Source organism: Leptodactylus fuscus, chromosome 2, assembly GCF_031893055.1.
Source record: "Leptodactylus fuscus isolate aLepFus1 chromosome 2, aLepFus1.hap2, whole genome shotgun sequence".
Lineage (NCBI taxonomy): Eukaryota > Metazoa > Chordata > Amphibia > Anura > Leptodactylidae > Leptodactylus > Leptodactylus fuscus.
Window position 1 is genome coordinate 37,243,956 of NC_134266.1, and position 13,397 is coordinate 37,257,352.

The following is a 13,397-nucleotide window of genomic DNA, read 5'->3' on the forward strand; positions in this document are numbered from 1 at the left end:
TTCTGACAAGGTATTTTAACTATTTATGTATTTATTGTGATTTTTTTTTTTTTTTTTTTTTATTGTGAGCCACAGGGAAATATTTAAACTCCCTATATACAGGCTAAGGGTCAGACTGTATACAGCCACATGGCTTTCTATGAATGTTGACTGGTCCGCTTTCCTTGTATAAAGCAACAGATCGTAACTTTATTTTTATCCTGGATTTAGTGTCTTTTGCATATTCATGAAAGTGCCCGGCATGGACAGTTCCTTCCACTTGAAATGACAAGAAATCTGAGCAGAGCAACAGGACTTGCAAGAAACAAACAGGAGACGGCTCCAGTCACTTGACTCTCTGCTATCACAGCCGCTGACAGATGAACATCTAAGTCACTCTATTAATATCACACACTCCCGGTATCCCATTTCCCAAGGACTATGCTTATAGCCAGGACTTCTGGAGTTAAAAATGCAGGAGACGTGTAACCCCTTACGTGCTGAGGATATCTTAATTTATTAGCTGCAGCCCAGGGCCACATCCTCCAAGGGTGCCCAAAGTGCCCCCAGCGCAATGTTACACTATTATTTACATAGCAAAGGTGGCAGAACTGTCAGTCAACAAGAGCCTCCCGGGACTCAGGCACCAACTAGACCTATGGTGGGAACCTATAAATAACCAAGATTTGTTACTGAATCCTTCTGAGAAACAACAACCTATGGAAAGCCTGTAATTGTGTACATTGTTTGCTTCTTCTTTGAAAGGCTTGGCATTTATAGCTGCCATACCGGGTAGTCCCTCAGCTTTACAAAGAATGGGGTCATTCACTTCTTGGTAGGACAACATTAGCAATAGTAACGGCCCCCTAATCCATCCAACAGTCTTTTCTTATCTAAATGGCATCTAGACTCGCCTAGCACATGAACCAACAGTAGTCAATGGGCTCAAGAGCCATTTCTCTATATAGAACCGGTTAAAAAAAAACAACCCCCCCTCCCCCTCAAAAATCCGATAGCCTACACATTTCCATCCGTTTCTTTGGGGCTGAGTACCAATGTTTCTTGACCTGTTCTCACTGAATGGAGACTACTCTTAAGAAGTAGCAACCTGCTGGTTTCCCTAAAGAAAAATCCATGGGCACTACCCATCAACCACAAGAAGACCAAAGTCATGGTATTCCAGAAGAAGGGCCACAATAAAGCCCCCATCACCCACCTCACATTAAACGGCTCCACACTGGAGAAAACCAACAGCTACACCTACCTGGGGCTGGAGCTCAACCAACTTCAAAGTAGCAATAGAAACCCTGAAAGGAAAAGCCTGCAGAACCTTCTATGCCATCAGAAGACAACTGTACCACCTCAAGCCACTGGTGAGGGTCTGGTGCTGATATTTGATAAAGTCATTGCCCTGATTCTCCTCTATGGCAGCGAGGTCTGGGGCCCAGCCACCTACCCAGACCAGCCAAAATGGGACTCTAGCCCAACAGAGACTTTCCACCTGGAGTTCTGCAAAAACCTGCTCCATGTCCATCGTAGCACCTCCAATACAGCAAGCCGGGCAGAACTAGGCAGACTCCCCCTATGGCTCACCATGCAGAAGAGGGCAATAGCATTCCACGCACACATTCAGGGCAGCAAACCAAACTCCTACCACCACCAAACATGGCTAAGCCCCAGAGCCCTGAACAAATCTGGCACTTTCCCACCAAACGACAGCCAACCACCTAACCAAAACCACCAACAGGCAACGATCAAGGCCCAAATAAAGGGAGCCATAGAGAGAAGCACATCGAAGAATGGAGAAACAAAATAAACAATAAAGAAACTCACCATGTACCAGTCTCTGCAAAGGGACTACACCATGGCCACATACCTGGAAAATAATACCCCACCCCAAACACAGACAGACCCTGAGCCGGTACAGACTGAGCACCCACAGCCTACAGATAGAAACGGGGTGGCACAGGCAGACGTACAGCCACGGGAGAACAGACTGTGCCAACACTGTGACCGAGGGGCCCTAGAAGACTAGGCCCACTTCCTGCAACATTGCACCAAATACTCAGCAGTCAGGGCCGCCTACTACCAAAGACTCTCTGCCCACATCCCAGACTTCACATCAGCAGACGAGAAGAGGAAACTCTACATCCTACTGGGAGAAGAGGAAATGTGGAGATCGCTGCCCAATATGTGTCCATCTGCTGCCAAATGAAGGGAAGATGAGACCCCAAGGATTATTATACCCCAAATCAAACGCCCTCCCATACCCACCACATGTCTATTGCCCACTTGTCAAACAAGGAGAACAACAAGACCCCAAGGACTATTGTACCCCAAGCCACCCACCATCCCACTCCACGCCTGCCCCCACCCTCACCCACTCTACTTGCTTTGGCAATGCCAAATACCTATTCAGACGTGCCAATAATGCTTCTTTGTATTGTATTGTATTGCATCCAGATTCCCGGGCATTAAGGAGTGAATATAGGGGAGCGACTCAGGCAGTGCCTTTAGGAAGAGCCACAAGTTAAATCTGTTCTACACTGTCTACCAATAAGTATTTGGACACCTGTGGTCCGAGCGGCAATTACAGCCACAACCCTCCGGGGCTTTCCACAAGTCCTTGTATGACGGCTAGTGGTATTTTATTCCATTCGGCTTGGAGAAGACAGGTAAGTTCTTTCACCGATTTTGGTCGGCTGCTGCACCCCTTAGTTCGGCGATCCAACTCGTCTCAGAGGTGCTCGATAGGGTTCAAGTCTGGGCTCTGGGCAGGCCAGTGCAGTCGGGTAACCTGATTGTCACTGTACCAAGCCATGGTAGACCTCGCTACATGACAGCTGGCGTTGTCATCCTGGAAGTAACATTAGTCCGACCCATAGAACCGCCATAATGTAGGAAGCACACTTATCTAAAATAGTGCAATAGGCGTCGGCGTTGAGTTTACCATGTACTGGTGCCAAGGGTCTCAGCCCATACCAGGAGAAACACCCCAGACCATAACTCCACCTCCGCAGAACTTTACTGGGTGTCCAAATACTTATTGGTAGACAGTGTTGATCTTAGGCCCTCTCCTGCTGCCTTACTGATATGCCTACACCCAAATTCTGTCACTTTTTAAAACTCAAATAAAATACATTTTACACATTGCCATTGCCAATGTGTAAATGTCTTACAATAGGCAAGACCTATTGCAAGACATTTACACGAGTATGAACAGTTCATACACTGCAAAAGAATAATACCATGTGCCATAAACCGAGACTGATCCAGGAAAGCTTCTGGCATATAGCATAGGGCATTCACATGTATCATTCATTCAGTGGGGTTGATGTACATTTTAGATTGCGATGATGATGATGATGATATTAAATAACCGGATAATGGTAATTAGGAAAACCGACAAACGAAGGAAAGAATCAGTGTCGTTTAATATCAGCCATTAAGGAACAAGCAGTCTCCAGTCTTCTTCCCAAGCCCATCACACATTTCCACTACTGTTATTTGCCATAACAATAAAATCTATATTACATTAAAAAGTCAGTGCATATATAAGAGCAATACCAATAGGGGGTGTCTAATAAAACATGGTGGAGTGACTGTGACCTTATTTCACAGAATTACAAGTAATGGTGTAGAGACACAAAATAGGACCGGTCACCCCTTCCTGATGTGCTTGCCTTAGTAAATACCTGCTGTCCCCATGAAACAATGCTAAGGCTGTGGCCCCACGTTGTGGAAACACAGCTTTTTTTGGTTGCAAATTTTGCTGCAGTTTTTTGAGCCAAAGCCAAGAATGGCCACAAAACGAATGAGAACTCAGGCTCTTATACTTTTCTCTTCTGCTAAATCCACTCCTGGCTTTGGCTCAAAAAACCACAGCTAAATCTGCAACAAAAAAAAAAGCTGCGTCTCCGCAACGTGGGGCCTCAACCCAAAGCATCTTTTCTTAGAACTCTGCATTCATTGTGCCTTCTAGAAATCTATGAATAAATTGATATTTTCTGTAGGGGTGTCCTCACATACTCGGACATTGTCCAATCCGTGCTGACTGTATGGTCGCATCGCCTTTGACAAGCAGAATGGTAACACCTAGTAGTCATAAATTCCTTGGAGGAAGAACACAAGGCAGATGCTCCAAAATTGTTATTTCATGGGGAAAGCATATTTACTAAATCAGACACGTCAGGAGAGACGACAGATCTTCTATAAGGATGCAAACCACTGCTCAGAACTTCACCACTCATATAAAACAGGACATGTCGCCCCTCCCGATCGCTCAGCTGTATTGACCATAAACCACTATCTTTTCTCAGAACTCTGTGTTGCGATGTTCCTCACCACAAACAGGGTGTTACTATCCCTGTGTCTATAGGGAGCGTCTCTACACACATGGTAACCACAGGTAGAATGACAAGGGGAATCATGGTGCCCAGTTGACAGTGTATTCACACATTTCCAGGAGGAACAACAGAGGAGCAACACAACACAGATTTAGATGAGAAAAGAGGTTCAACATTTCTTTATGGGAATACAACTTATTTACTAAAACCGATAAGTCAAGAGAAGTAACAGGTCCTCTTTAAAAATAAAGATAAAATATTAAAAACCAGCACAGAGTATGCATATACATATCCGTGCCAATAGTCTATAACTTGTCAGCTAAACCACGTCATACAAATAATATATGTAGATCTGTGGTGATAGAATAAAACCTTACTATATCCATATGGCGAGTGGCGGAACATATACTGAATCCATTAAAAGCAACCCAATATAATGGGAGACGAGATACAACAGGTCTCTGTATAAAGAGTCTTGGTAACCCTTTTATCATGTGAATGAAGGGTGGCAGTAGTGAGGGCACGTGGAAGCCCTGTATGCTTGGCCTCGAATATTCTATACACAACCAGTGGACACATTGAAAAATACAAAGATTTCATTCTATTCTTTGGCTTGTGATTGAGATCCCATTGCAGTCCATGACAGTCTCCTATTGCACTGATGAGCACATAGGGATATTCTATAGAAATATTAGATGTCCAGTTTAGAAGAGGCATGCATATAATCTATGCTCCATGGGAAGAAAAAAAAAAAAAAACAGAACAAAGACCAAAAAAACCATAAAGAACAAAGCCGCAGTGCATTCACTTTCATGGGAATTAGCACCAGACTGATCGTCACAGCATTGGCTCACTTCTGTGAATCGGAGTCTCTTGCTCATCTAGGTCAGCGCCTTGTAGCACAGGCTTGGTTGGTTTGGAGGCTGAGACAATGAGCCACCAGGGTGTCATTCAGACTTCAAAACAAGTCCAGAGGTGACAAAACCAACACATCCACCTCCTTTCTGTCAAGCGGGAAACAATGAATGGTTCTGTAAAAATAGAGAGTGTCCTGAGCACCTTGTGGACATTCCTGTGTTATCTGTCTCTCTGAAGGAAGCCACAGTGTCCGCTGCAGGAGAGACAGATAGAAAGACATGTTGTCAGACGGCTGCTGTGATAAGATGAGGCCCGAGCGCTGCCAACCTTGACCAGGGCAAGCAGTGGTGGCGGAGATCACTCAAAGCGTCGCAGGTGGTTGTAGAGAGACTGAACGTAGGTGAACACACACATCGGGTCCGGCTTCCTGCCCATCATCAGCATGTCTTCAACTTCAATGAGACGGTCACAATGAGCCATTTTTCTGAAATAAATTAACAGGTGATCAATAACTGAAGCAATGATGTATGGAAATGGCAAATAATAATATTAATATAATAACACAAAAATCTGAAAATAATCTCTTTAAATATTATTGCAATAAACTCCTTTCATAGAAAAAAAAAAAAAAAATGTATAAGATTTTTTTAAAAGTATTATGAAAGAACATTAATCTATATAGTGGTGACTAGGGTTGAGCGATCGGGATCGGAAAAGATCGGATTCTGATTTCATGATCGCGATCGAAATTCCGATCCCGATCTTTTCCGGTGGGATCGAGGTCGGAGGTTATCTCAAGATCGGCTCAACCCTATTGAGGTATATATTATGAATAGGGTTGAGCAATTGGAATCATGAAAGATCGGATTCCAATCAAGCAAATTTCATGATCGGCTGGAAAATTACCGGAAATCAGATTTTAAAATCGATTCCTGAAATCTCAAGATCAGCTCAACCCTAGCGGTGACCCATACGATCTTGGCATGGGCACCATGTTTCTAAGCAAAGAACACTGCAAATTTACTACAAAACTAACTGCACTGATTACTCAGGAACGGTGGGAGAAAAAAAAAATCCAACTGTACTTGAACCATTGGAGCAGCGACTATTAACAGATGTTAAGAACGGGAGGTGGTGAAAGGTCCTCTTTGCTCTTGTTAAGGTTTTGGGAGTGCCCAGTCTACCTACTGCTTGGCATGGATTGAACATAATGTGTAACCCACTGACTCAGTCAAGTATAATGCCTTCATAAACTTCTATCATGATGGAGGAATATAGAAAAACAGGATTTGGCAGTGCCTTTTAATAGCCATTAGTTACATAATAACCATATTTCAGCTATCCCTTTAATACCAGCTTAGTCGTAGTAATTTGGTCCACTAGTTAATCTGATTTTAGGATTTATCTCCTTGTTTTAGGGGAAAAAAAACCCGTAATGTTCTCTTTGAAATGCCGCCGCTCATTAGTAGAAGCCCCGGCATAGCAGCGCCAAAACACTTGTGTAGACTGTTTTATCCTGTGCCACATTGTTCATACTTCATTTACGGCACAGTGACAAGTTCACTTCTGGTCCAAGCTGCAGATTAGTATTCAGGACGGCAGGATTTCTGACACTGGGTGCTCCCAAATCTCTGATTACATGCAAAGGATTATGATGAGGTTTGATGAGGCGTTGGTAACAATGCCGCTCGCATCCACCTGCTCTTCATGTGCTTGGATTTAGCCAGCGCTGACAGGGCTCAAGCCTGAAAACACTTTTTTGTAGTTCTGTCATTTCAGATCAGAATATGGAAGGAATACTTCCAAAAATAACATGGACTCCTATTATAACCGAACGAAAATAACAGCAATGAAAGGGGGTTTTCTGCTTTGGACAGTCCTTAGGGCGAGAGACTTTTGTTCATGGAGGCATGAAACCAAACGTGTTTCTGCAAGGCTGAAGAAATACATTGAAACAAATGAAGACATGCGGTGTCCATAAAAAATTGGGGGTGTGAATAAAGCCGAAGTCACTGCAGGCAAACAGATGCACCCCTACTGGTATGTGATGACAATGATCACATGATAATGCAGGTAAGGGGGCATTCATACGGAGTAACGCAGCGCTGATTCTTGCATGATAACTCGCGTAAGAATCCGTGCTGCAATACAGAATCCCTTTGAGTTCAATGGGTTCCGCTTAACGCATGTAACACATTGAAAACACGGTGGCTCAGTGGTTAGCACTGTAGCCTTGCAGCGCTCGCTGGAGTCCTGGGCTCGAATCCCGCCAGAAACTTTCCGTGTTTGTGTGGATTTCCGCCCATTCTACAAAGACATACTGAGATTAAAAATAAATAAATAAAAACAAAAGTACATTGTGAGCCCTATATGGGGCTCACAATCTACATAAGAAAAAAAAAACAAAAAAAAAAAGTCAACAAGTCAATGGGGGGCTTTTTATCCTATTTTCAATGTGCTACGCGCGTTAAACAGAACCCGCTGATGTCAATAAGATTCTGTTTTGCAGCGCTGATTCTTATGCGAGTTATCGTGCCAGAATCAGCGCCGCGTTACTCCATGCGAATGTCCCCTAGTATGTCCCTTCACACTCCCTACATTACTGAGCTGCAGCCTTAGCGTTAGAAAACTGCCCAAGGATACATTCAGATTTTGAAGCCAAACCAGGGGAGAACCTATAGAGGACATATACTATATCCTCTTTTTTAAATCCACCCATAATTTTGGCTTCAAAACTACATTCACTAAACCTGAAGTGCCGAATTCCCTGCAGAATTACCACTGGTCAGGGGAACCATTACACATTTGTCATTGAAATCAATGGGCTGTAATGAGGGAGAAGAATGAGAGGCCCCCTTGAATGTATATGATGAGGGGGCACATGGTGTCACTGTCCCCAGGAGTTTATATTAATTATTTATTTCAATAAATTTAATCTAATTTGGTTTGGTCTTCTTTTATTATCCCCCTATTTCTTGAGGTAATTCTACAAGATGGTGCTTACCAGTTGGGGTTAAGCAAGGTCAGCTGTGCCCTTGGCATGAGTAGGTTCTAGAAGTTTCTTTCTTGATAATCTGCCCAGTAACGGCCTAGCAGCGGATTGCCAGATGTTTCTGCCCAGCAACGAGCTTATCAGCTGATTGGACAGCTGTTTGTGAAAGGCGGGAAATTTGAAGATAAAAGACTGCTCAGCTGGTAGCTCTGTGAGAGTTCCTGAGGAGACCAGCTGGAGGAAGTCAACGCCCACCTATCTACTATGGAGGAACTATTGAAGAAGCTAATGGAGAGAGCTGAATCTGCTGGCGGAGAAGAATGGCTCCAGAGTTGCCTCTCACAGCCGGAGACAAGTGGGACATTGCGCAGCCAAGCCGAAGTACTTACCTTGTCGGATGTCGGGAGCGGAGGAGAAAGACAGCCTGCTGTCTCTGCCGGCGAAATTTCAATGCCGGCGAAGAGAAGCCGTCGGAGCCGCGTGGCCTATACCCTGCCCACTGACGTCAGGCGGGGTTCAGCGAGTGCAGGCAGCCGGACCAGGGGAGAGCAGCGTGTGGAGCCCGGATGGAGGGAGAGACCGCAGCTGCAGCAGGAGAGCGGCGGTTGCCGCGAAGACGCCGCCCTGGAGCCCAGCAGACCCCAAAGCAGTAGAGGTCAGAGGAGCACGGCGGGGGGGAGCACGGGGGGGGTCACGGGACACACAACGGCGGCATGATAGCCCATGTCCCCCCGGGCACCCTTATCAGGGTATCTCGGGTGAGAGACAGGGAAGGAGCTATAGCCTGGGATCACAACATCATTCTGAGTTGTGGTAGCTGCCGGTTGTAGATGTACCTGCCCCCCTTGCGTCCCCTGCTGCGGTGCAGAAGACAAGTTTACAGCACAGAGATGGATCCGGTGCCACTGATGACAGCTTTCAAAATCCACATCAATCCTCTGGTATAGGCCAGGAGGCCGCAACGGCTGGTGAGAACATCCATGTCAAGTCTGTGTTGAGATTTAATGCAGTTAATTAACAATTTTGCTAGTGCTTCTAAAGCATCTTCTATATCAGAGGCTTGGATTAAGCCTTCTAGTGTGATTAGCAATGTTTGTAGTGATGCGAATGTTAACCCGGTTATTGAAAAAGGGTCAGGAGTATCTGAAACTTGTGTGAAGGAAGCAATGGCTTGTGAAATTTCCCCGCTTGGCTATCATTTGAATATTTCTGTGAAAGTGCGGATCTGGAAATTAGAATTTGTTGAATTATTGTCATTGCTTCCTTCCGCAAAGGAAACATTAGTTAAGGTTGATAATAAAAAAATAAATAAATAAAATTAAAAAAAAAAAAAAAAAAAATGATGAAAGAAAGCGAGTTGCATCGCGTTCTTTCCACAATTGGTTGCAGGCCTTCTGCATATACGCTGCGGTACTAATAAAAAAAAAAGAAAAAAAGAAAAAATCCAAATTTATGTTCAGGGCTGTTCCAACATATAGTTATAATTCTAGAAGCTTACAGAAATTTTGGAGGGATGGCCTGGTTTACATATGTTGAATTATTTCATCAAAAAATAGCAGTGTACCCCTCCCTAAAATGGGGTGTAAAAGATGTTGGATTATGGTTGAATCTCATGTTACCGCAGCGGAATGCTCCAGTAAGGCAATCTACTCCTACTCAACCTACCATGTGGAAAGGAGTATGTTTTGCTTTTAATGAATCTTCATGTAGATGGTTTAATAATTGTAGGTACCGTCATGAATGTTCCTTTTGTGGCGGTGCCCACCTCATGTCAAAATGCTTTAGAAAGAATGCACTGTCAGGACAACAGCAGCCTAGTACAAAGGAGTTCTGATAATTTTAAGTCTGTTAATTTACATAAGCAAGTAGTGGCTAAGAAAATTGAAAAAGAATTAGAGTCAGGTAGGATAGCAGGCCCATTTTTGGACCCACCTTTCCTTAACTTTAGAATTTCCCCTTTGGGTATCGTTCCTAAGAAAGAACCTGGGTAATTTAGATTAATACACCACTTGTCCTACCCCAGGCATCATTCTCTGAATGATGAATTATTAAAAGAAGAATGTACAGTTGAATATGCTTCTTTTGTTGATGCATTGGTATTGTTAAGGAGATGCAGGCATGGGGCCTGGCTTGCAAAGGCGGATATTAAGTCTGCTTTTTGCTTGCTGCCAGTACACCCGAAAGGTTTTAATTCGTTAGGTTTTCAGTTCGATGGTAGGTATTATTTCGACAAGTGTCTTCCTATGGGATTTAGTAGGTCATGTAGTTATTTTGAAGCTTTTTCTTCATTTTTGCATTGGGTAGAGGAGAAAGAAGCGGGTAATGTTAATATTGTTCATTATCTTGATGATTTCTTGTTTGTAAGTAGTTCGGATTCTGATGGTTGTAGTTTGTTATTGTCTAAGTTTTTATAGATTTGTAATTGTTTTGGAATCCCGATTGCAGGTGAAAAGACTGTGTTACCTTGTTTGTCATTAGAATTTTTAGGAATAGTTATTGACTCAGAAAAAAAATGGAATTTCATTTACCCATAGAGAAAATTGTTAAGATGAAAGCATTGCTGGTTGATTTTTTAGCTAGAGCTAAAGTCACACTAAAAGAGTTGCAATCGCTCCTAGGTTTGTTAAATTTTGCTGGGCGAGTAATTCCGATCGGTAGAGTTTTTTGTAAACGTTTATACAGAGCTACGTGTGGTTTACAGTCACCACAGTCACACATCAGATTGACTAGAAGTCTAAAAGAGGATTTAAATCTATGGCTAGAGTTTCTTTCACATTATAACGGTTCTGATTGTTGGCAGTCAGAGTTCATTGAGTCAGATGCATTTCAATTATTTACTGATGCAGCTGGTGGAATTGGGTATGGAGCTTTTTGTCAGGGCCAGTGGTCAGCGGAGCATTGGCCTAAGGTTTGGTTTGAGAATGAAATTGTGAAGAACATTGTTTTACTGGAATTATTCCCTGTAGTAGTAGCAGTAGTTATATGGGGTTCAGTTTTCCAAAATAAAAGAATTTTATTGTATTCAGATAATCAAGGAGTGGTATTTGCTATCAACACACTCTCTTCTAAGTCAGAAATGGTGGTTAAATTGTTACGGCTTTTAGTTTTGTGTTGCTTGAAGTTTAACGTGTGGATTAAAGCGAGATATGTAGCAGGGAGAAATAATGTTATAGCCGATTCCTTATCTTATTTGCAGCTAGATCAATTTTTTACCCTGGTACCGAATGCAGAGAGATTTGGGATTCCGTGTCCAGTACATCTTTGGGACCTTATTTGAGATTGATTGGTGAGAATTTAAGAGCATCCATTGCACCGAGAACATGGTCTGATTACTCGGCTGCATGGAAAGACTGGATTTAATTTTGTAATTCAATAAGAGTTAATTGCCTAGCAACTAATGTAGCCTTAGTATTGATTTTTATCTGTGATCTTATGCAAAAAGGTTTATCAAGTGCATCAATTCAGAAGCAATTAGCTGGAATATCATTCTTTCTGAAGTTGTCAGGTAATCCACCTTTAGCTCCCCAATTTTGGTGAAACAAATGTTGAAGGGGCATCACAGAATGGTACCTCCTCAACCAAGAAGAATGCCAATATCAATTGTATTATTAGAGAAATTATGGGAAGTGTTAGAAGTGATCTGTTTTAATCAATTTGAGTTATCTTTATTTAGAACTGCTTTTACAGTTGCCTTTTTTGCAGCGTTGCGGATTTCGGAGTTGGTGGCAGAAAACAGCTGTTCTAAATCAGGTTTGGATATAAAAGATGTTCAATTGGATGATAACATATTGACAATTTTCTTGCTCAGGTCCAAAACTGATCAATTGGCAAAGGGTTGTTTTATTCAATTATATGGATTGCAGCAGAGGAATATTTGTCCCATTGCTACTGTAGCAAAGTGGTTAGTAACAAGACCCAATACGGTTGGTAACTTTTTGCTACATGTAAATCTTAAGCCGTTAACAAAGTTTCAATTCAACTCTGTCCTTAGAAAATGTTTATGTCAGTTGGGTTTGCAACATTTTAAAATCTCAGCTCATTCTTTCAGGATTGGAGCTGCTACTGAAGCAGCAAGAATGGGTCTAGATGATGCTATAATAAAAAAGATTGGCAGATGGGAATCACATCGTTTTAAGCTGTACATAAGACCTGAATTATTGTTGTTGTAACTGGTTTTGCTTTATTCTAGGTGATCCATTAATAATTTGGCTAATTGGTCATTCTTTTATTTATTGTGCCCTGAAGAGAGCGCAAGTGAGAAATTACAAGGAGAATTTATCATTTGATTTAAATACTGTGAGAATTTTCTGGAAAGGCATCCGTGGTATGATGTGGAAGTCCTTGATTAGCGAAGTTAGAAAGTTAAGTTTTTATGGCCAAATCCTCATGTAATTAATATTCATTTAGGTGGGAATGATATTGGCAAAGTTAATACATTGGATCTTATGTCAGAAATGAAAAGAGATTTGGCATTCTTAAAATGCTTATATCCTGATGTTATTTTGGTTTTCTCTGAAGTTAGTTCCCAGGTTAGTTTGGAACAATAGTGCAACTAATTTTTTGGATAGAATTAGAAAGCGGTTAAACAGATCCATGTCTAAATACTTACCTTGTTTAGGTGGTTTTTCCTATCGCCACATTGATTTAGAAGGTTTTATTTCAGGGCTTTATAGGAAAGATGGTGTTCATTTAATGATGCTGGTAACGATATTTTTAATGTAGGGTTACAAAATATGATTGAAAATGGGCTGTTGGTGTTTGGGGGGGGGGGGGGGGGCCTTGACTAGTTAGTCAAGGCCATGTGGGGGTTTTAGTCGCCCAGCTATCGCTGGGAGGACTGTAAGTTTACTGTATTGTTATTTGGTTTTATGGTATTTTGGTTCTAATTATTTATTTAATATTTATAAAGTTTGAAGTTTTAATGATGATTTAATTATTTATTTATTGTTGGATTGGTAACCCCATAAATAAAACACCACGGCCATTTATCTTCCATTAAAAAGTTGTTGTGTTTTTATTTCATTGATTTGAAGTTTAAAGTTAATTTAATGAAGGTTGTTTTTTCCTGTGGGTCATGTGACACCATGAGAGGCCCCCTTGAATGTATATGATGAGGGGGCACATGGTGTCACTGTCCCCAGGAGTTTATATTAATTATTTATTTCAATAAATTTAATCTAATTTGGTTTGGTCTTCTTTTATTATCCCCCTATTTCTTGAGG

The 13,397-nt window shown here is 42.1% G+C and overlaps 1 protein-coding gene across 1 annotated transcript in view; it reads right to left on the reverse strand.

The window, feature by feature from the left end:
- Positions 1-3,394: 3,394 nt before the first annotated feature.
- Positions 3,395-13,397, reverse strand: part of SMTNL2 (smoothelin like 2) — a 74,834-nt gene continuing 64,831 nt past the window's right edge. The window contains exon 9 of the mRNA XM_075263626.1: positions 3,395-5,667. Coding sequence (XP_075119727.1) covers positions 5,541-5,667 — 127 coding nt within the window. The 3' untranslated portion in view covers positions 3,395-5,540. The remainder of the gene's footprint in view (positions 5,668-13,397) is intronic.